The sequence below is a fragment of the Rhinatrema bivittatum genome, chromosome 9, assembly GCF_901001135.1.
Source record: "Rhinatrema bivittatum chromosome 9, aRhiBiv1.1, whole genome shotgun sequence".
Lineage (NCBI taxonomy): Eukaryota > Metazoa > Chordata > Amphibia > Gymnophiona > Rhinatrematidae > Rhinatrema > Rhinatrema bivittatum.
The window spans coordinates 168,811,272-168,835,956 of record NC_042623.1 but is presented as its reverse complement, the minus strand read 5'-3'; the positions used below and the strand labels follow the sequence as shown (position 1 = coordinate 168,835,956).

General features: G+C 42.8%; 1 protein-coding gene across 3 annotated transcripts in view; it reads right to left on the bottom strand.

Annotated features, from left to right (window-relative positions):
• The window catches only part of FARP2 (FERM, ARH/RhoGEF and pleckstrin domain protein 2), a 354,029-nt gene that overhangs the window by 145,510 nt on the left and 183,834 nt on the right, over positions 1 to 24,685 (bottom strand). For all 3 annotated transcript variants that reach the window (XR_003858526.1, XR_003858525.1, XM_029614957.1), the window contains exons 10-11: positions 16,701 to 16,864; positions 6,044 to 6,112 (exon numbers count right to left, since the gene is read on the bottom strand). Coding sequence is in view for 1 of the 3 variants with exons in the window: in XM_029614957.1 (XP_029470817.1) it covers positions 6,044 to 6,112; positions 16,701 to 16,864 (233 nt within the window). In the remaining 2 variants the exon portion in view is untranslated. The remainder of the gene's footprint in view (positions 1 to 6,043; positions 6,113 to 16,700; positions 16,865 to 24,685) is intronic.

The window sequence follows — 24,685 nt, the reverse complement described above, 5'->3', positions numbered from 1 at the left end:
TCCACCCCCATCTCCCCGTTCGATGTACTTTCTACCTGCTGTTATAATGTAAACTGATATGATGTGTATTTTAATGTCGGTATAAAAAAAACTGTTAAATAAATAAATAAATAAAATATGACTTCATCAATGAGAACTCTTCCAGGAATATATCAGCCCGATGGGATTCCTCTATATGATGAAGGTCTCTATCTTTATAAACATACAGAAGGGAAAAAGCTTGAGGTTTTGTTATGGTCTTAGCAACAGCAGCGGGGAGCCCCCAAGCAAGCAAGGTGTTGCTGCCAAGGGCTGTGGTGGTGACAGCATCCGAGACACATCTAAGCAAAGCATTGAAAAATCTGTATTAGCAGAGAAACAAGAGACTGATTTTCCTGTCCCCTTTACTACACTGCATTGGAGAAATTTGAGTCTCCGAATAAGTTTGGCTTTGATAGCCAGGTAAGCATATTCTACATGCAATCACATGCCGCTGGCTTGGCTCTTCTATGGACCGGGGTCAAATCATAGAGCTGCTATAGGGGCAAAGCTTTGATGGCTAAGCATGGCATGATGCATGGTATGGGCTTTAATGGTCAATCCTATGGCAGGTAAAGTTGTTCCTGAATGAGCACAGATGTAAACTTCAGTCAGCATGTGTCCAGGAAAGGGCAAGGCCACTGCCACCTCCAGGGAATAATCATGTGGATAGGTGCAGGTTATAATACTTGTTGAAATGTAGTGATATTTAATTATTGCTGAAATTGGATCTTATTAAAAGTTAATTTGCTGCAGCCTTGTATATCCAGTAAAGTAATCCTATCTCTTGAAATGACCAAGTAAAATAGCATTTTTGAATCGGGGGAAGTGAAGGCCCGGGTGGGGAGGAGTGGTGGGGATGGCTGAGAAGGGAAGGGGGGGGGGGGGAGTGTGGGGGTATTCCTACTTGCTCAAGCTGTGCAAATTCTCACATGGTCCTGAAATCTTTAACTAGACTATCCTTCTAGTAGAAATTGCTAAGGTAGATGCTCTGGAGGAGGTATCAAAAGCATTATATATGGATCTAGCCATATGTTTGGAACACATCTGCTTCATTTAAGAAAAGGTGTTAACTTCTGTATATCTTTTGGAAGAGGAGTCGACATTTCTCTTATCTTTTGTAATGTGTTATATCAATATTGTACCATCTGAAACTAGTGAGATTCTACCCTAGATTGAAGCATAGCTATTTGAAATGTTCTTCCCATAGTATCTATAAATCTGGATTCTTTGGTAGGTGGAACTGCTGAAAAAAACTTTAGGCTTTTTTGCTTTCTTCAGAGCTGACTCAACTACTAGGAAGTCATGTGGAAGTTGAATTTTTTCATGGCCTGGACATTTTTTATCTCTATTTTCTAATAATATTTTTATTCAGAGGAAGAACTGATGGTGAGTTTCAGATTTTGGCTTGAAACTCTTGTAGGGTTTGATGAATGGAATTTTTTATCCACTTAGGAGCTCAGATGAACCTTAGAATACCTTGCAAATCTTCAGAAGGTGGAATATCAATTTCCAGATTAAAGAGAATATTTTCAGTCTTTATTTGCAAGAAGATAGTATAAGCCATATCCCTAGTAGGAATGGAGCTCTTCTGAGGTTCTGAAGTATCCAGTGTTATATGTATAGTGTCTTCCAAGGAATGAAGCGAATCTGACTGACCAGAATAATCCAAATGTTCGTAATCTAAATTATGAAGGGAGAATCTTTTTGTCAGGATTCTTTAGGTGAAGGAGGGTACATGGTCTTGATAGGGTTTGATAGCAGATAATGAAATTAGAAAGGGAATGGTGAATAAAATGGAAAATGTAATAATGCCTCTGTATCGCTCCATGGTGAGACCGCACCTTGAATACTGTGTACAATTCTGGTCGCCACATCTCAAAAAAGATATAGTTGCGATGGAAAAGGTACAGAGAATGGCGACCAAAATGATAAAGGGGATGGAACAGTTCCCCTATGAGGAAAGACTAAAGAGATTAGGACTTTTCAGCTTGGAGAAGAGACTGCTGAGGGGGGATACGATAGAGGTGTTTAAAATCATGAGAGGTCTAGAATGGGTAAATGTGAATCGGTTATTTACTCTTTCGGATAATAGAAAGACTAGGGGGCACTCCATGAAGTTAGCATGTAGCACATTTAAAACTAATCGGAGAAAGTTCTTTTTCACTCAACAAAAATTAAACTCTGGAATTTGTTGCCAGAGGATGTGGTTAGTGCTGTTAGTGTAGCTGTGTTTAAAAAAGGATTGGATAAGTTCTTGGAGAAGTCCATCATCTGCTATTAAGTTGACTTAGAAAATAGCTACTGCTATTACTAGCAGCAGTAACATGGAATAGACTTAGTTTTTGAGTACTTACCAGGTTCTTATGGCCTGGATTGGCCACTGTTGAAAACAGGATGCTGGGCTTGATGGACCCTTGGCCTGACCCAGTATGGCATGTTCTTATGTTCTAAGCAAATATCTCCAAAATGGGTAATGAGTCATTACTCTTTAGATGTAGATTTATTTTCCATGCAGTTTTTATGTAGCCATTCCACATCTTGTGGATAAATGCTTCCAGAAAGGAGGCACTGGAGGAGCTTGAAAAATCTTCATGGAGGTGTCAGATTCAGGTACTAATATTAGAAGGGAGTACTTTTTAGAAGGAAATTTTACGTGTGAATCTTTTGGTACCAATGAGTATGATATCAAGTATTTTTGCAACATCAACACAGATGAGAATGAGCTTGAGGGTTTCTTCACCAATGCCAATGTCAAGGATTTCTGCACCAAAGTTGGGGATATCCACCTCAATGAGGATGGCGAAGACTCATCTCAATTCCTGTTTTGGAAGATGATGTCAAAACCTTCCGCTGCCAATTTGGTGTGGGGCTTATGCATCTGCAGCTCTGATGCCTCATGTTTCTTTTTCTTAGAGTAATGAGATGAGTCAGAATCCCCACTCCTCTGTGACTGATCTGTGAGGTACTAGTCTTTTAGAGGCGGAGACTTCTGTCAGAAGGTGAAGACAATTCATACTTTGTCATGTTCCTGTATTTTATGTTTTGGGTGATATTTTCCCACAAAGCCTAGCAAGGAGAGACATGAGTGGGGCCCAAATATCTGAGGCAGAAATCATGAAGATGACTGCCAGTTTTAGGTCTGCATTTTGAACATAATTTGAATGGTGTTTTTCCCATCTTGGGGAATCTTACCTGAAGTGAAATCAGACATCGGGCAAATTAAAAAAATCTAATTTTTTAGCCTTGAAAAAAATGAAAAACTTAGAAAATAAAGGAATTGTTGCAGCAACAGTGCTTAAGAGAAAGCAGAAAAGTTTCTTTTGGCAGCATGCTTCAGCAAATGAAAGATTGGGATGGCTCAAGTGGTAGTAGCAGTGCAGGAACTCCTGCACATGCTGAGAAACACTTTTCAGTCTTTTGGAGCTAAAGAGCTTTTTTCTGTGTCACCATCATCAGATGACATAACCCACTTGTGTGGCTATTTGTTCTTGCTTTTCAATGGGGAAAGTACTTTTATTTTTGTGGAGGCATCTCAGATGTAGGATTAGGTCAGAGGAGGCAACACAGCTTTATATTTTAAAGTGTGCGCGTATTGTTTTGGCTGGAAAAAGTATCCACAGAAAAACAAGTGCAAATCTCTGCAGGTACTTTTCCTTTGGGCAGTTTTCAAATGGAAAGTACATGTATACTTGCTTTGAAAATTGATGCAAAGTCCCATGGACTTCTTACCTGCTTGTACAGTTTTGAAAATTGCCCTCTACGTTGTCTTAAGCCATTACCTAGTCACTACAGCCAGATCCCTGTTAAATTCTCTTCCCTGGTGGTTCAGTGACAAAGCTATAAACGGCCATCCAGAAAACCCGGATTCTGCTTCTTAGGCTGGACCGACTGAGGATATCATAGAGGCAGGGGAGGGAGTCCCAGTCATTGCTTGGTGGAGACATCTACTAACAAATTAGGGTGCACATGTACCTGGTTCTGGAAGAACAATGGTCTGTGGCTTCCAGTTAAGGACTACCATTACAATGGCTAGGCTAGGAAAGATTACAAAAACAGGAGAAAAATCCCTGGGTAATTGCAAATAAAGGCTCATGGCACCACTGCCCAACAGAGGTCTGTTCCAACCGAGCTGAAAGCCCAAGAAGCAGGAGCAAACTGCAAGGCCAAAGATGCAACAGTATGAATTTTATACTAGTAGTAGTCTGTCTCAGATACCCAAAACAGTGCCTAGCCCCAAGCAGTTCCAGCACTAAAGGCTATTTAGGCTTCCAGACTTAACACACAGATGGGTTTATGGAAATACAAAGTGGAGTGAATGGAATGGTTCTGGGCAATTTTCATCTTTGAATTTCAAAACAACTTCTTGACTCTACAACATGGATGGCCAACTTGGTCCTCAAGATCCACAAACAGGCAAGATTTGCAGGATATTCACAATGAATATACAGGAGATAGATTTGCATACAGTGTAGGCAGTGCATGCAAATCTCTCATGCATACTCGATGTGGGTATATTGAAAACCAGGCCTGTTTGTGGCTCAAGGACTGGAGTTGGCGCTACACTCTATCTGGTCATACAATTGCCTCGCCTTCCCTTTTTTATTCAGAGTTATATTTTAATATTCTTTGAGCTAAAAGAAGAGGGAGAGCTTTTATGGAATGATATCCCATTTAATGCAGGCTGTAAAGATGTGATGACAAAAAGCACAGCAAAACCTTTCATTCAAATACAAATGTAACTGATGAAGTAGTTTCATGAATACAGGGTATGATTTTGTTTGTTTATTTTGGTCATATAAATTGCTTAAAAACTAAGCACAATTGCTTTTAATTTAATTTATAAAGTGAATTTTAGTGCTCATGAAAGGTGCTGAATTTACAGCTCTAGAACAGAAAAAAACTCTTTTTATCCAGAGTGCAGCAGTGCCATCTCTGCTCTGAAGGGGTGAGAGGTTAATAGAGACAGATTGCATATTTGTGCAATTTTTGTCTTCTGTTTAGTAAGGATGTTAATTTTATGTCAGAAGTGGCAGCATGAGCCAGTCCTGGTTTTATCCTATGGCACATGTGGAGATAGAGATCTGATTTCTTTCAGCTCTCCTGCTCCTTTTGGTTTCCAGTGGGCTACATCACCTTGAGCCTTCATTCACAACTACCCCGATTCCCCCACCCCCACCCTGTTTTAAACCCCTCTCAAATCATTCAGTCCAATCATTGCAATAGTCTTCTATCAAGGCCCACACACTGGGTCCCCTCCCCCTGAAATCATGGGCCTTAAATATGGACAATAGGCGACACAGTTATACAAAGGCTGGGATTCACTTCCCTCCTCCACTAGGGGCAATGAACCCTGTCTCCATAACATTCGCAGCTAAGCCTGGGAACAGGAGACCTGAATCAAGCACAGGTCTTCCACCTGGAAGTGTGCAAACACTGCCTCAGACTCAAATTTGGTTTTCTTTAGGAAACGAACCTGAAAGTCTAGGCATGCGGAGAAGTAAAACCAGTATTAGACTGGCCTGTCCCCTTTAATATGGAATCAACAGCAACCCTACTACTGATACTGCCAAGAGATAAATTACAATAGTGGATTTAGGAATGGAGGACATATAACCACCAGGAACTGGACAGACCACCAACTTGTTTTACATGGGGCAAACTGCATTCAGGTAAGTAACCACTTTTAGACACTCCTGACCTGTGCTTGATCTGAAACAGTGACCTAGAGGTTAAAGGCTCTATATCCCTGCTAATTCTCTTGAGCTATCCAAGATCACTAAGAACTACTTATTTTTCTAAAAAAGAATTTTATTTTAATTTGCAATTTTCAAAATACATATAAAAAAACTGAATATATTCTGAGGTATTTAGATTATTATATACCCACAGAAAGCAAAGAACTAATATCTTATGCAAAATTTTAAAGAAAAGTAACAGTGTGTCCGATCATCAGGAAAGGCAATCATTTTGGACTGGGGGTTCCTTTATCTCTGCAATGGAAAATTAAAAACCATCTCTTTACCTTTCATAGGGAGCTTTTCTCATTCCACTGTCCCGAACATAATCCACCAGTTGTTTCTGGGTTCGGCCACTGTAAACACACACAGGAGCAGAAAACATCACATAAGGGAATCCAAACGTTGGTGGGGAGAGGGAGGGAAAATATTAAGGGGTCAGGAAAAGAGCAATGGAATCTGCATAAGGAGAACAAGGACCAGATTCTGGCGTTTATAGGCATCAGTCGTCAGGTGCTTACTAAAAGGCTACAGAGAGACAAAGAGAGAGGTTATGCACAGGCTAAAAAAGACACCACTGCAAGGGCCACAAGCATCTTATGACACTTTGGGGATGTTTAGTAGTTCTCTTCTACACAGTAAAGCCTGATTTCAAGAATACATCTCACTTAGTTTTGCAATATGAGTGCAGCTTCCTCTTTACTCCTTTCAACCGTTTCCAAATCCTGGCAAGTTAACTTCCTCTATGCCCAGTGCAAGTTAAAGAGCATGGAAGCACATAATCTACCCCTTAATCTCACTATGGAGCCCTCACAACTACCTTCCCCAACTACATCCCTTCACTTACCGCATGACTACTCTTAAATGTATTAAATATCATAAAGTCATACAATCCGAACCAGTTAGTGGCTGAACCAGCTGGGAGCTATGAAAATGGGAAATGACGACTGGTAGATAACCTAATCAATATCCAGAAGCTCTGGATCAAACAGTATCTTGATTTGCAAAATGCCAAATTTGCATCAAAATTAAACAATCAACATAAGATTTTGTCAAACTGGCATAATCCCTGGGCACTTTGCACAAAAATGATAAAAGATTCCCTAATGACCTCACAAACAAATGAATAGGAGGAATCGCTGGAAGTAGTGGCAGCAATCAGAAGGCCTCCAGCCATATAACATATTATAAAATGTAAAGAAAAAGAAAAAAAACAAAAAAAATCAAAAACAGACCTTACTACACCAAACAGATCAGATAAACCAAGCTGGAAAGGCAGGCTGCAGCCCCCTACTCCTGTAAGTAGCTCATCTACATTCGGTGTGAGCTGGTGCTGTGCTCACTCCATCAGGTTATGCTGCCGGCAATATTGAAAGCATCCCTTTGCTTCCATATTTTAGAAAAATTATTTCCTGCTGTTTCTTCACAGCAGTTAACTATTAATGGCAATGCTATCCTATTTGCTACTCATTTTTTCAAGCAGCAAAGCACATATCTAAATTTTATTATTTATTTATTAAAGGCTTTTTTATACCGAATTTCTTGATACAAATCAAATCAGCTCGGTTTACATCAAACAATTATGCCAAAAAATTTACATCAAAAAATTTACATCAAAAAAGCTCGGTTTACATCAAAAAATGCCAAAAGGAAAAGAAAACTGTAGTTTTCCAGTTTAAGAGACCCGTGTAATAAAGCATGCTGACCTCAGTGCATTTTTAACACATTTTTTAGTCATTTTCTGCATAAAATTAACTGTGGTATTTAACAGTGTGTTTCTGCACAGAAAAACATATGCTAAAACCCATGCTAGGATTAGCACATGCAAATGCATGCTACAGAGTAATGAGCTTATTAGCTATTATCCTGCAATGCAAGGAATGTGCCAATTTTGCCTGCATATTTTTACTCCTGGAAATTTAACTTCTGGACCACAGCAGGAGATAAACTTCCTGTAGTACTTCCACAGTACCAAAGAGTATAGCTAGAAGAAAACGGAACTTCAAAAACGGAACTTCTACTCATCACACCAGAAAACAGCTCCCTCACACTCACCCATCCTACCGTACCAAATACTACACAAGTAAGAGACCTAGGAGTTCTAATTGACAATCACCTAAACCTGAAAGCCAACATCAACAAAACCACCAGAGACTGCTTTTATAAGTCCAAGTGCTGAAAAGAATACGACCTCTCTTCCACACACATGACTTTAGAACGATTCTACAATCAATCATTTTCGCAAAGCTGGACTATTGTAACACCATCATGCTAGGTCTCCCCTCATCACACACCAAACCATTGCAAATGGTCCAAAATGCCTCCGCCCATATACTCACTAACACCAGGAGAAGAGAACACATAACCCCTATCCTGATGGACCTTCATTGGCTGCCCATACACTTCAGAATAATCTACAAGGCCATTCTCACCATTTTCAAAAACATCCATCAATTAGCTCCAATCGATCTCCATATCCCCCTCCGATTACACCACTCTACAAGACCGACAAGAGATGCTTACAAAGGTTCACTTCAAGTACCTCCAGCCAAAACTACCAGACACATCACGCTTAGAGATCGGGCATTCTCCACAGCCGGTCCAACTTTATGGAACTCCATTCCCCCGGATCTTAGAATGGAACCCAGCATCTCAACATTCAAGAAAAAACTCAAGACGTGGCTGTTCACGCAGGCATTTCCTAACTCCAACATTATTTAATCTCCCATCAATCAACACGCTTCGCTAGTAATAACGTTAATAAATGTTATTTATTCAATGCTATCTATACTTATATATAATTATCTGATCTTCATTTTCCTTCTCACTCCAAGTTAATATGTAACTGCTTTTTCTGCACTATTGTTCAAATTGTAAAGTTTTATTATTATTGCACCCCTGTTTCTTGTGAACCAGCATGATGGGACTATCGTCCTGAATGTTGGTATATAAAAAAACTTAAATAAATAAAATAAATAAATAAAAGATTAAAGAGGTCTGCACAACTCAGAGGAAAGAAAAGGAAAAACCCAAACTGCATGCAGAAAAACAAAGATGTTGGATTAGTAATTTATGGGATTCCAGGCTAGATTTCAGCCTGGATTATTTACCATCACCAGGGCCAGTCTGTGTACCACTGGCTGACAAGCTGAGTCCTGGGTGTGCTGCTTCATAAGAACATTCTTCAGTGCACACCTTTTTTAGGCAGAAAATACATTTTTGGAACTAATTTCTTCAAAATGTTTTTAAGCTACAGACTGTACGGAACCTCAGCCAGAGGAGGAGATGACCTTAACTCCTCTCACAGGGAGGAGCATACAGTATTGTATTGTTAATGATAGTAGCCCTGTGGGAGGAAGTAAGGTCTTCTCCTGCTGGGGCTCACCTGAGGAGTATTGAGTCCTGCCTGCCTCTTTTTTTTTTTTTTTTTTTTTAAACTCATAGGGAATTTGCATGCTATTAGCTTACTGCATCCCATGGGATCGCAAGTTTTTACATGAATAAATAAAACCTACACTAAAATGTTACTCCGATTTTAGTGCAGGTTATATGGAGAAATTACTACTTACCTGATAATTTCCTTTTCTTTAGTATAGACAGGTGAATCCAGAACCAGTGGGTTATGCACCTCTACCAGCAGATGGAGACAGAGCAAAACTGACATGGTATATATACCCCTGTAGTGACATCAGCCTGCCAGTATTCTCTCCAAAAGCCAACTGTGGACAAACTAACAAAACTTGACTATTAACAGATATCATTTCAGCACTCAGCTAACATGAAAACATTGAGCTCAGACAAAGAGTGTAATAACACTAGTCTAGGGACTGGATTGAAACTTATCAGTACTCTCTGGAACATGCAGCACAATCATTGGGCAGCCAAGAGAGGGAAAGGTGGATTCATCTGTCTGTACTAAAGAAAAGGAAATTAACAGGTAAGTAGTAATTTCTCCTCTCTTAGCATTCAGACAGGTGAATCCAGAACCAGTAAGATATACTAAAGCTACTCCCGAACAGGGCGGGAGGCTGCCCAAGGTCCAATCAACACGGCACACGCAAAGGCCGTGTACTCCCAGGCCTGCACATCTAGGTGGTAATGCCTGAAAAAGACGTGTAAAGTGGACCATGTCACAGCTTGGCAAATGTCGACGGGTGACAACAATCTAACCTCCGCCCAAGACACTGCCAGAGCCCTAATGGAATGGAATGTGGATGCTGAGCAATGGCTGCTCAGCATCCACATAAGCGGCCATGACTACCTCCTTAATCCACTGGGCTATTGTGGCCCGCAAAGCCGGCTTGCTCTGCTTACTTCCACCATGGAGAACAGTCTTCCTGAAAGGTGTAGAAACCTCCAAATGCTCTTGAAATCCAAGGGCCATAACAGGCAATATTCCTCCTCATCTCTTTCCCTGTCTAGAGACAGCAAAGAAATTGACAGATTCAAGTGAAAGTCAAGACCACTTTTGTCAAAAAGAAAAACAAAAGTATGCAGCTGTATCATCCTCAGAGTCACCCGTAGAAAGGACTCACGGCAAGTCAAGGCCTGCAGTTCGGAAACCCTATTTGCCGAAAAAATTGCTACAAGAAACACTGTTTTCAAAGTTAGCAATCTCAAAGGCTACACATCAGTTGAAAAGTAGGTTCCGCCAAAAAATCCAAAACTAGATTACGATTCCACAAAGGCACCAGCAACTGCAAGAGGGGACGAAGATGCTTCACTTCTTTTAAGAAACGGGCTACATCTGGATGAGCCGACAAGGGTACACCAATCAATAGACCGTGAAAACAGGCGAGAGCCACCACCTATACCTTAAACAAATTAAGAGCCAACCCTTTACTCAATCCATCCTGCAAAAATTCCAAAATGAGCGGGATCTTAACCAAACAAGGCAGAACCTCTCGATCTTCATACCAAGTCTCAAATACTCACCAAACCCATACATAGGCTAAAGAAGTGGAAAACTCTCTCGCTCGGAGCAAGGTGGCAATCACCGTAGCAGAATATCAACGCTTCAGCAACCAAGCCCTCTCAAGGGCCATACCGTAAAACAAAATAGAGTTGGATCTTCATGAAGAACCAACCCCTGCCAAAGCAAATTTCTGTGAGTTGAAACTGGAGAGGACAGTCCACTAGGAGTCCTCACAAATCTGCATACCTCGGTTTCCTGGGCCAATCTGCTGCACCAGAAGCATCATCCCCTTGTGACTCTCAATCCTCCAAATCATTCTGCCCAACATAGGCCAAGGGGAAAAGGCATATAGTAGCTTGCCCTCCGGCTTCTCCTGCACGAGGGCATCAATGCCCAAGGACTTTTGGTCTCTCCTGTGACTGAAGAAGCGAGAAACCTTTGCATTGTGAGAAGTCACCAGCAGGTCCAGAAACAAAAGGCCCCAGTGATCCACTGCGAGCTGGAATGCCTCATTTGACAACTCCCATTCTCCTGGATCCAGACTGTCAGCTAAGAAAATCGGCTCTTACATTGTCTTTTCCCAATGTGCGAAGCTGAGATCTCCTGAAAATGCACTTCCGCCCATTCCATAAGTTGGGCTATATCCTGTGACATTTGCTGGCTCTTGGTTCCTCCCAGCCAATTGATGTAAGCCACTGTTGCTGCATTGTCCAACATTATCCAGACTGCTCGACCCTGCAATCAGTCACCAAATCGCAAGCATGCCAATTGGACGGCACAGGCTTCTAGCCATCTGATGCTCAAGAGAGACTCTTCTGTACTCCAGTGCCCTTGTGTTGTCAGCTCCTGACAGTCGGCTCTCCAACCCTGGAGGCTTGCATCTGTTGTGAATACTAGCCAGTCAGTGATCTTAGGGAAATCCCCTTCCTTAGATCCACTTGCAACCATCACTGCAGGCGTATGCAGATCTCCATCGGGAGATGGAGCCGAATGAATAGTCCTGAGACTGTGGGCTCCAACAATACAGCAGAGTGCACTGAAGAGGATATATATGCACCCTCGCTCACAGCACCACCTCAGGGTTGCAGCCACCTGTAGTTAAGACCACACTGTCGAATGTATCGTGTTCATCAATAGACGCACCTGCGCCATCAGCTTCTGATTACAGTCCTCCAGCAGAACACCCTGCTTCATGATGAGCTGAACACAAAGATACTCCAGTGACTGTGATGACTAAAGATTGCTCTTGACTATGTTCACCCACCCAACCTTGTTCCTGCAACAAGGAAATCACCTTGCGCAAGATCCAAAGGCTCTTTTCCAGACTTCTGGCCCAAATCAGCCAATCATCTATGTATCTGTGTTCCAGAATCCTATCCTCTTTCAGCTCTGAAAAGTTCTGGGCACAGTGGCCAAACCAAAAAGTAGACTCAAGACTGATAATGATGCCCCAAAACAGCAAAACGCAGAAATCGTTGGTGCTCTAGCCAGATGGGAATATGAAAGTATGCTTCTGACAAGTCTAGAGACATCAGAAACTCCCCCAACTGTACTGACATTATCACCAAATGCAAGGTTTCCATGCGAAAACGAGTCACCTGCAAATGACGGTTGACCCCCTTTGAGATCTAGGATGGGGCAAAAGGAGTCGTCCTTCTTGGGCACAATGAAATAAATGGAATATCGGCCCATATTTTCTTGAGACGTGGGCACTGGAACCACAGCTGCAGGCGGAGGAGGCTTGACAATGTACACTCCACTGCCTGTATCTTCTGCGGAGAGTTGCAGGGAGACTGCCATGAAATCATCTCGAGGAACACTGAATCTCCAGCGCATTGCCATCTCTTATCACCTCCAGTACTTACTGGAGTAACATGATCTCGACTCACCTCCAATTAAAAAAAAAAAAAAAAGAGGTGACCTCATCTCCTGATCCTGGGGGTGGGTTGGCACACCTTCACTGGGAGGCTTGGGGTACTCCACTACCTGAACTTGCACCCCTTCTGGGCTGCCTAGGACGGAAGGACTGAGACCTACCCAAAGGTCGAGTCCTATGAAAGGTCAAGTCCTCTGTAGGGTTAAAAATGACTGAACCCCCCTATTGCAACTTCTCATGCTGGAAGAGCATGGCGCCTGTTTCTTATCCTTTGGTAACCGAGGAACCTGGGACTCACCCAACTTATTGGCCATTTTCTCCAGCTCAAACAAAAGCAAGCATTTAAAGAGCAACTTTGTAAGGATAGACTTAGAGGTTGTATAGGCCGACCAATTTCTCAGCCATAGCGGATGCCTAGCCGTTATTACCGATGCCACCCTTTTGGCCAAAGTGTGGACCAAATCGCAGCACATCTGCCAAAAGGCGGCTGCTGGTTCCATCACTGCCCTGGAATTCACACCAGATTCATCGACCTCCTGAGAGAAAAGTAACCAAGAGAGAGCCACCAGGGAACAACAGGAAGCTATCTGCAAATTCAAAAGCCTGCTTAAGGATAAACTCAGTTCTCCTATCCTGTGCATCCTTCAAGGCCACTCTCTCTTCCATGGAAGAAGACCGCTCCTTCTTCCACAGGAAGTCGTCCACTTGCAATGGCACACACAAGAACATCCACCTTTAGAAAGCGCAATTGCTCTCTCGCAGCTGGATCCAGGGCTACAATAGTAGAATAATGGGTACAATGTCACTCAAAATTGATATCAGCCAATCAGCGTTCATGTCCAGTCTAAGTCCCACCCACTTTCAACCCAAACTCCACCCATGCTCCTCCCACCCCAATGTGAACGGATGTAGCCCCGCCCAAGCCCCACCTACATTCTGCCTATGCCCCTCACACCCCATAGAAGTGCATGGAGTAGCCCTTCCCATGCTCCACCCTAAGCCACATTCTCCCTATGTCACCAGAAATGACCCTTTACCACCTTATGACGACATCACAGGAAGTCCAACCCACCCCCACAATATACACCTCCTAGAACTTCATCAGAAATGGCCCTGTCACTTTTAATGACGACAAAATTAATGGACCCTGTCTGCTTTTTGATGATCTCACCGCGGGTGGTGACACAGCCGGAAACAGGACTTTTTGACTCCGGATTTAAAAGTTCCTAACTGCAATATGTGAAGACATATTTTATAATATAAGACATGTTATATAAAACATAAGCATCTTATTGAAATGAGAATTTTTTTCCTAGAAAAATATTAAGGAATCTTTATGTAGAAATGTTCATGTTGGTCTGAAATATTAACAAAATATACATGTTTAAAGTATTGTTATGAAAAGTTTCCCTATATAAAAACATACAAGTCTGCCTAAACTCCTTTTTATGATAAAGGCACTTCGGATGGAGCAAAAGATCTGATATAAAACTCACCCCTTTGCATTATCATTGTTCTCACCTCTAACTCTTTTCTAACTAAGGCCTGGATTTTCTAAGTTCGCAGAACTTAGAAAATCCGGCGGTAACGGGGGGCAGGCAGGCCTGCGAAAGCTGGCAGTGATCTCACCTCCGTGGTGCTATCACTGCCGACTTTCACACCCAATAGCACCACCGTGAAAGGTGGTGCTATTGGGCGCAATACTGGCGGCGATAAGGAGTCTTACCTTTCGCTGTCAGCGAAGTCATTGCGAAGTCCGCCCAGACTCCTCCCCTTCCGCCCCGATTTAGATATCGCATGGGAAAAGGGACTTTTCGCGTGCGATACTTTTGGAAAATGACCCAAGACACTAAAACTAACTCTCCTCTTTATATTGATTGTTATATCAAACAATATAAATAGTTGCAACTACTATTCCTTTTTTTCCCCTTCTTTTTTGCTATCTGTTAAATGTAAACCGATGTGATGTACAAACATCGGTATATAAAAGCTTTAAATAATAATTATTATTTTGAGAATTCACTTAAATAAAAGTGTTATTCACTCACCCCTTCTGGAAAAAAAAACCCAAAACACAAAAACAATCCTTTTAATCCTATACCCCAATAGGGGCATCTATCACAGTTCTACAAACTCAACCCCCTTTTGCCTTGAATCTAACTGTGGCTATGTTCATTGTTAATGTTGCAACATTCCACCTTATTCTGCAAATGCCAAAATCTCCTCTCCCCCAGCTTCTTCCTATGGTACTGCGAGAACGAGGAGATTAAGATGCTCACAGAGAAAAAATGGGTTTCAAGATAAAGAATAAAACATTTTAAAATTCTCTAGAAAGAAAACTTTGTGCACTGCCATATGGGATACCCAGGTTAGATTCCAGAGTCTGGCTTTGGCTTCCTGCTTCTTTTAGGAGTCCCAGCCAATGTGTAAAGGCAACATTTAAAGGGATTGGTTTAAGTTACATGTGTGCCAGATTCCAGAGAGCCACAGTCTGAGTTCCCCTCAGCCAGAAGGACTGTCATAGATAGCCAAGCAAGATGGGAAGACTTTAAATACAGGAAAGGAAAAACCCTCCAGTAGTTTTACATGAAGACTCATATGATACACACCCACGAATGGGTTTTTTCAAACTTCTTCACAAAGCACCGAACAGTTCCCAAAAACGCCGACACACAATTTTCTCATATACAGTCTTACTACAGGGAACTACCGACCTCCTGCAACCCGTGAATACTTTTTTAACGTGATTAAATTTTTTAAGTGAATAGTGACTTAAACTCTTTCTTAAGATTGTGTCTACCCACGAATGGGTTTTTTCAAACTTCTTCACAAAGCACCGAACAGTTCCCAAAAACGCCGACACACAATTTTCTCATATACAGTCTTACTACAGGGAACTTCCCTGTAAGACTGTATATGAGAAAATTGTTTGTCGGCGTTTTTGGGAACTGTTCGGTGCTTTGTGAAGAAGTTTGAAAAAACCCATTCGTGGGTAGACACAATCTTAAGAAAGAGTTTAAGTCACTATTCACTTAAAAAATTTAATCACGTTAAAAAAGTATTCACGGGTTGCAGGAGGTCTGTTTATGATTAAAAATTGCCATACACGGCTGGATGCGATGATATGAAATTGTATGAAACCTTCCTCTTCTTCCTTTAAAAATTTCTTTTTTGGATGAAAATTTGGATTTTGCAGATTGTTTTTCAATGTTGAGGGATTTTTTCCTTTTGAAAAGTGTTTAGAAAAATCAATAGAGGATTTATTAGAGGTGATATCGTGTTTATATTCTCATGGCATTTATATCCCTCGTAAAGACAGTTGTGCATTGTGTTTGTGGTCTCAATCAATGAGCTATGGCACTGGCAAGACTGCTGGCTCTGAAAGGGAGGAACCAACCAGAGCCCACTGTTACAATGTACAGCTGCATGTAAAGGGCAACGAAGCCTGCATTCTTGCACCATTGGAACATAATATACAAAACAGTTCGTTTAAAAGGCTATTTACCAGAAACATCTTGGTGTCCTTTTTATACATTATTACAGCTCGCTGTACTTTTTCCCCTCGACTTTCAGACCTTCTGGTGAAGTGCAGTTAGTATTTAATAAGAAAGTAAGGCCAGGTTCAAACTAGCCCTTCATTACAAGGTTTCGCCACTACATTTCATTATAAGCAGATCCTAGTTCTACTAGATACTGCCTTAAACACTCAGCCAGCAATATTACCCTTAGCCAAAAATAGGCAAATGGAAAGTAATAGTTTCTCAATATTAAAACACATTTTTATGTTGCATTAAGCTAAATTATGCTATGTGAGCAACAACCATCTATGGGAGACAAAACCCTAAATAAATAATTCGCTTTTCAAAATTTGTCTGTTCCTGGCTGCTGACTAACAAAGCAGGGCACTATATGCAAGCTTCCTGGGGATCCAAATTAGCAGGGAGAAGGATGAAAAGGAAGCTGCCCCAAGACAGATTTATTCTCTGAAGGTTTTAAGATTGAAAATGTGCTCACTAATTAAGTAAATTGTACCAATTAGTAGCAATACGGAATTGAGGCAGCAACTATTATCAGAGACAAACAATGACTGACTCACATTGACCAACCACCTGAAGTTGTGTATTAGTATAGGTAAGCCCTTCGTGTACTGCACCTGTATCTGAAGGAAGATCCCCGGCTGAAGAACACTGGCTTAGTCTTTGGTTTGGGCTGATCTAACAGCCTGAAGAAAGTGTGATACTCCACAGAGATCTTCCAGAAGTTCTTGCACTGATCCCTGCTGCCCAGGAGAAACTCCAGGGTGTCCTGGTATGGACCCTAGGCACAAAGCACAGACTTGGTCAGGAGGCTGCTCGGATATGACATCAATGCACAAAGACCTTCCCCATCACAATCCAGTCTATCGAACATCAATAGGCAAAGAAGGATCCTATTTCTGAATCAAATCAGAGTGCCAAGTCCATGAACGATTTATTTATGCATTAATACAGAGTTTTTAACAGAAGTACGTTTATAAACAATCGCAGAGCAGCCCAATATAAAGGGTAAGCCAAGAGCAAAGACAAGTAATTCAAAAGATAAACTGAGAAAATCCCTCACAATATCTTTGGAACAGTCTACATAAACAGAAAATGAACTGTTAAGAGTTCTCATTTACAGTATTTCTGACTCTGCTCCACTGTGCTAGAAACCAGAAAAGGGAGTAAAGTTTAAACTAAGTAGGAAGCCCTCACAGAAGTATATAATCCACTATTACTTCATAAACTACTCTGCTACAAAAAATGTGTGTGCTTTATGCATGCTAGTTGCATGCTATACAATTTTAAAGGATTTTAACTTTATAATGCAATAAAACGCCTCAATGAGTAGTTTGGCAAGTTTGCGCACTATAAATGGCGTTCTCCATAGACAGATTGAATTAGCCATGACATGTGAAGATCATCATCTATCAGCGCCGAACAGACTTCTCTCTAAGCTCAGAATATTTGCTCTATCGATCATGTGTGGGAATTTCCATGTGGGCGTTGCCTCATGAGCCCCTCCAGTTAATGTTAGAGCTAAATCTAGTTAAATAATTCTCCAGGGATGCGGGGGGGTATTGAGCATGGCTAATTCATCCTGCTTCTACAGAGAACACTGTTTACAGAAAGCAAACTTGCCTTCTCCATTGACATGCAGGCCTGAATTAGCCATGACATGTGGAGAGTCCCAAGAAGAAGGTTGCATGGCAGGGTGAACAGGCTATGTAAAATAGCTTGCCCAAGTTTACTTTTACTTTTTGTTAGATTGTTCAGAAAGGATTGGGCCGTGGAGGAGTGCACCAATGACCAAGCTGCAGCTTTGCAGATATCTTCAATCGGTACTGCTCCCAGATAAGTCATCATTCTACTTGATTAACCTTGAAAGAGTAATCTAGATTCCTAATAAGGGTTAACAATATACAATACAGTCTGCTAGCCAATTTGACAATATGTTCGTTTGGCAACTGCTCTGCCCAGGTGGTTAAAATTGTACGAGATGAATGGCTGTAGGGCCCAACAATGTGGCTAAGTTATTTTCCTATAGTAAGTCAAGGTTCTTTTATAGTTTAAGGCATGAAGGGCCTTTTCACCTTCATATGCATGTGGTCTCAAAGAATGTAGGTAAAATGATGGCTTAATATGAAAAGCAGATACCACCTTTAGCAGAAACTTTGGGTGCATGCAGTGCACTACTCTTTTGTGGAAGAATTGCATAGAAGGAGAGTAATGATCTAACACCTGGAGCTCCCTAACTTCTGGTTGACGTGACTGAGACTAAAACACTTTCCATGTAAGAAATCTGAGAGAAGTTGACTCCAATTATTCAACCGATGACTTCATTAACTATGGCAGAACATGCCAAAACCACATTCAGGTCCCATGGAACAGGATATTTGAGGTTTAAGTATGCTATAAGCCTTTCCTTGAGCTTAGATACCAACAAATTGACCTACCCTTAATTTGAGAGTGGTAGGCCACTATTGCAGTGTTTCCCACTCTTTTAAATCCCAAGGTGTACTTAAAATAAAAATGTTGTGTGGCATGCCAACCTCCACAAGGCAGGCAAGGCAAACATGGAGGAGACTTCTATGGTCCAAAGCAGAGCTAAGGAAGCACTGAAAGCTCCACTAGCGTCTTCCAAATTTTAAAACAAAGGGAGAGATGGGAAATAGATACAAATGAACTCATCATAAAGGGCTAGTTCCCTCTACACAAGTAAGGAGACGAGGAGAAGCCACTATGATGCAGGCAGCCAACTTGGTTAGTTACCTTATCTATCCTATGTAGCTCACGATAGTGGCAGAGTAAGCAGCACACACATATGAAGCAAATGCAACATAGCTGATGCGTGGCAGACGTGCCTGCTTGTTTTCAAACCACAAAAGCAGCTTCCTTTGACTAATGTACACTGTTGATGTGACTGTATTTACAATAAAAGTTTTGCTTATTGAGATGTATTGACCAGTGATTTAAGTCTGCCACGCAGCAGCTTCGTACCATATGTAGCTGCCAGAATTTCTCCCAACACTCAGAATGAGTCACATGCACTGCTCAGTGCACACGCTCCCTGTGTCACTTAGCCTAGAAATAAGGCAGGAAGCTCATGAGGGAGAAGATGGAGTGTTGTATGCACAGTGTGAGCCAAATAAAGCAGGATCTGGCTAGCAATGCTCTACATTCTGCCCATTCCATTACCACACACTGGGACTCATGCTATAGTTAGAAAGAAGAGACAAGCATGATTAAATATGTTCTCAGATAAGTGATTTTACATGTTTAAAAGCCAACATTGTTAACTGGTTGTGAAATGCTGAGAGCAGAGTCCAGTTGCTGGTCTGTATCTGAGCATCATGCTTTGGTGACTTTCCCATGGAACATTCGATCTGGTCTGAAGGCACACTGGTTGTGAAACACTATACTATTGCACCAATATGTGCACTCACTGATGAAGAACTGAAATCGGAGGAAGCCAAGGAGCAAGTACTTATGCTGGTCTTTTGGTTCGTATATGAATGGGTCCAAGAAAGTCTGTAGCAATCAAGAGATAGGCATTCAAAATAGACATCTATTTAAGTTAGGCAGATAAGACTTATACAGCTAACTTACATGGGATATTCAGAAGCACATTTATGCTGCTGAATATCCCTGTGTTTGGCGCTACTTAGCCAGATAAGTTAAAAATTGGCTAAGAAACCTGATCTATGGCAGATCTAATTTATCAAATTAACTTAACTGGGTAAGTCTGAACATCAGCAATTATCCAGCTAAGTTAGCCAGATAAGTAGTGCTGCCTCAGTCTGGCCACTGCCCACTCACTAGATATTCAGCTATTTAGCTGGATAAGTGGCTTATCCAGCTAAGTGGTGATTGCTGAACACAGCCAGATATTCAGCAGTCACAACTTAGCCAGCTAAGTAACACTGAATATTGAGCTAAAATATGAGAACAGTTTCCATTTAAATTCATAAACTTTTCCAGTAGATGACTTCCCAACAGACATACTATATCCTCAACCTCTTTGGATAAGGAAAAGTGGGTGATCAGCAAGAGTTCAACATCCATGCTGAGGAAAGGAAGTCTCGGATGATATAGATGTCCTTCCTCTTAAGTTAGTAAGGATGGATCTGCCCCTGCAATGGATTGGAGTTATGCTGGACAGCTGTACCTGGTATGCAAACCAAACTTGTCTGGGATAGACTTGAACAATAAGAATCAGATGGGCCTGATCCTTTAATACTTTCTGCACTGTCCTGGCAATCAATGAAATTTGTGGAGAAGCATACATGAGAACTGCATTTCAGCTGAGCAGATCAGAGTTCACTACAAAGAATGATACAAAAGCTTTCCATTTTCCTCTTACACAAAAAAGTTCCCCATAGACTGAAGAGTCTATGGGCAGCTGATTGCTGAGAAGACCATTTGTGTGGGTGAAATACTCTGCTGAGGCGATCTGCTAATATGTTGGAAATCCCTGGAAGGTAGGATGCTTTCAGGGCAGCTTGTTTGTTCATGTAGATCTAAGTCTAGCTAAGTAGTCAATTCTCCAAGGAGGCAGGCAGGCAGGCAGGTATTTAGCATGGTTAATTCATCTTGCTGTCTATGGTGAACACCATTTATGGTAGGCAAGCTTGCTTTCTCCATTGATAAGCTGGGCTGAATTAGCCATGACATGTGGGGAGTCTCAAGTTGAGGGTTGCAGCATGCATTTACTGATTACATTAACCCAAACCATTATGAAGAGTAGACTACTGGGTGAACAAAGTATGAAAATATACTGTTACTCTTTGAAAGATTGTTGAGATAGTAATGGGAAGTAAATGTGTGCACTGAGAACCAAGTTGCAACTTTGCAGATGTCTTTGAGAGGTACAGTTCACAGATGAGTCACCAATGTAGTTATGACTCTAACCAGATGAGCTTTGACAGAGTCTGTAACCTGTAGGCTTTGTCATCAAGGGTCGAGTTAATTCATCCGACTGGGCACAGAAGCACTACTGCAGGAGCCATATGTGAAGGTGAGTTAGTGAAACTATATAAATTGCTGTCATGTGGCCAAGAATGACCAGCACTTCCCTGGCCATTGACTGATCTGTGTTCAACAGTCTGTTTACAACATATCTGAGAATGTTTGCCTGTTCCTTCAGAGAATCTATTCATGCTCCAATGAATTTGATTTTCTGGGAGGGAATTAGAATTCATGATTCAAAATTCACTTGGATTCCTAAAGGCTGCAGGAGCTGAATCGTCTTACGTGTGAGTTCAAAACTCTTTCCTGGGAAGATGCCATCACAAGACAGATGTCCAGGTGAAGGAAAACTTGGATGCCCTGTCAAAGATGCGTTATTACAGCCAGACATTTGGTGAAGACTCTCGGTGACACTGATAGGCCAAAGGGAAGTACTTTGTACAGACAGTGAGAGGAGTCTACCACAAAGTGCAGATAATGCCAATGGGAGTGACAGTTGATTATTTGAGCATAAGTGTCCTTTAGATCCAGAGCATACATTCACTTTCTCCTTTGCATAAAGGACAGAATAGTGTGAAGGCAATTCATTTTACATTTCTCCTGTAGTATAAGATTGTTCAGGCTTCTTAAATCCAAGATGGTTTTCTTGTGGATAAAGTAGTTGCAGGATTAGAACCCTCAGCCACAGGAGGAAATGACATCAGCCAAGATGGCAGCCTGATCCATGAGCTCCTTACATCGCTCAGCTAATGTGCCTAAATTGAAGCAATTTATAAACTTGTTCTTATAATTCTGAACTGGGTTTGGGGTTGAGATTACTAAAATGGCCACTAAATGAAAAACTCAATTTTTGCCGCTTCTCTTATCAAAAAGATGAGACCACAGCAGGGGGATGCGGCAACAGCGCGAGAGACAACAAAGATTGCGCTGAAATGCCAAGCCTGGAGGAGGACCCGCCCATCGCAGACATCTCCACTAATCCAGACTCTGAGCTCCCCACCAGAGCTGATTTTCACAAGTGGTTTACTAGCTTGCATAAAGATATTAAAACTTACCGGCAAGAAATATTGGATCGCATGGAAGAAATAGCAACCCTCGGACATCGGGTAGATGACCTAGACATCCAAGCTGAAATATCTAAAAATGTTAAAGATACTTGCGCAGAACTTCAAGAGGATAACCAGCTTCTCAAAGAAAAATTAGCAGATCTAGAAAATCGGGTTCGAAGGAGCAACCTACGCTTTCGGGGTTTCAAAGAGTCCCCTGAAAATGAGGACTGCACTGATTATATGTTTTTTGTACGCCCTTACTTGCTTCCTCTCAATCCGATGCAGGATCTGACATTATATTATACAGAACACAGAGTTCTACGTGCACCTATGGCAAATCACAACAGAGACATTGTAGTATGTTTTCATAATTTTACAGTTAAAGAAATGGTGGCCCTTGCTGCCAAAAAAAACAAAACACCTGGCAATGGGAAGATCAAGAAATTTGCATCTTTGTTGACCTCTCACAAGCCACGCTCCAAAATAGATAGGAATTAAAGGAAATTACAGTGTTTCTGAGAAAAGATATTAGATACAGATGGCTACACCCGTTTGGGCTCTGCTTTTCTTTAGATGGTTCAACACACAAAATGCGCTCCCCGGACGATGCAATTCCCATTTTAACAGCACAGTTTTGCTGGCTCATCGATACCCGCTAAACCTTCTAAACAGCCCAACCCAAGAGCTGCACTTCCAACCTGGCAACACATAGGAAAAATGCAACAGCAGACTTCGCTGCCATTCTGGGGGATCCGTGCCTAATAAAGGCACAACCTGATTCTCTCTTAATTATGTTGAGCAATACCTTTAAGTACTGATAGTCCTCAAGTGTTGTGGAGCGCTAGGAGAGCGATCCCACTCCTGGGTGATGTGTGTCCTTGGGCCACGGCTCGACCCCAGAGAGCTCTGAAGAGGTGCCGCGGGAGGCGTGGCATGCCCGAGCATGGGCTGGATGGGAGCAGGGCTGGAGTGACATGGAAGACAGGCCCTCCTCCGGACCTGCACGCTTCGGAAGACCCAACAACGCAATGTTGGTCTTGTGAACAGTCCTCCGACCGTTCCCAGCCCTTTCGGACCTGCCGCAGAGTACGGCACGAAGCGGCAGGCCAGATGGAGGCCAGGGCAGTGAAGACTGGAACATGGATTCAGACGAGACTCAGGCATAGACGTGGACTCGGGAACGAGATGCAGGATCCATAGACGTGGACTCAGGCATAGATGCAGGATCCTTAGACGTGGACTCAGGCAAAGACGTGGACTCAGGACTGGATGCACAGAGGTGGAATCAGGAACGAGGGCTGAAGGAAGACATGGGCACCGTCCCTCAGGGCGCCCTACTCAGACCACCCGCGGGACTGAGTCGCGGACCACCCTGCCTCATGCGCGCCCTACTCAGCCCTGGAAGGCTGGTCGCGGACCACGCAGAGAGCGGGAGAGCACAGGAAAGAGGAAGCAGGTTCGCTGCACTCCTGGCAGCACAAGGCAAGGATACGCTGCACTCCTGGCAGCACAAGGCAGGTTAAAGCATCAGGATCAGGAACAAGGATAAAGACAGACCTCAGGGCTGGAACAGGGACATCAGGAACAGCAGGAACATCAGGACTGGAACACAGATACTGGAACAGGAGACACACCTCAGGGCTGGAACAGGGACATCTGGAATAGCAGGAACATCAGGACTGGAACACAAGTACTGGATCGAGAGACAGACCTCGGGACTGGAACAGCAGGCAGGCAGACATCAGGACTGGACGAGGAGCTCCGACAGGTAACAAGAAACACAGGACCTTGCAGAAGTGCTGGAACACGGACGACTTCCTGGAGCGAAGGATCTCAGGAGTGACCAACTCCTTGCGAAGGCAAAGACAGACTGAACGTTGAATCCTTTTGTAGAGCTGAGGTGGACAACGCCCAGGGAGGGGTCAGCAGGGGACCACACCTGGCTGGCCCTAGAAGAGAAGCAGAGAGGCGCGCGCTCGCGCCCTAGGAGGCTGGAGCGAAGAACTGGAAGCTGGTGGCGTCCTCAGCCACGTGGAAGGCCCAGAGAAGCAGGGGAGCAGCGCTGGGCTGGAGCTGGGTGAAGGCAGGTCAGTGGAGCAGCTCCCAGCCGCATGGACAGAAGCAGAGAGAGGTAAGGCTGGCTGCAGACACCGGCAGAGAGAACAGAGAGCAGCAAGGATTGAAGCAGGAGAAGGGCTGACTGCAGGAACGGCTCCATGCCGTGAAGACAGCCCCAGGAAGAGAGGTAAGACTGCAGGCAGAGTAGAGAGCTGTAGCCGGCTGCAGGCACTGGCAGGGACGGCTTCCCAGCCAGGCAAGGACCCGGGCTGTAGCAGGCACCAGCAGAGACGGCCTGCTGACTCAAGGGCCCGGGATTGCAGCAGCACGTCGGGAGAAGGCAGGAACAGCTGCGGGGACAGCCCCAGCTGATTCAGGGAGAAAGCAAGCAGCGTCAGCAGCCCGACTGGCTGTGGCTGTGAGAAGGTAAGAGCCTGCTCACGCTCTTTGCGGGCAGGAGCGTAACATCAAGTTGAAATTTATATTGCAAGCACGGTCTGGACTGATCCGGGTACATACAGGGAATTCTTCTTTATATATTGATT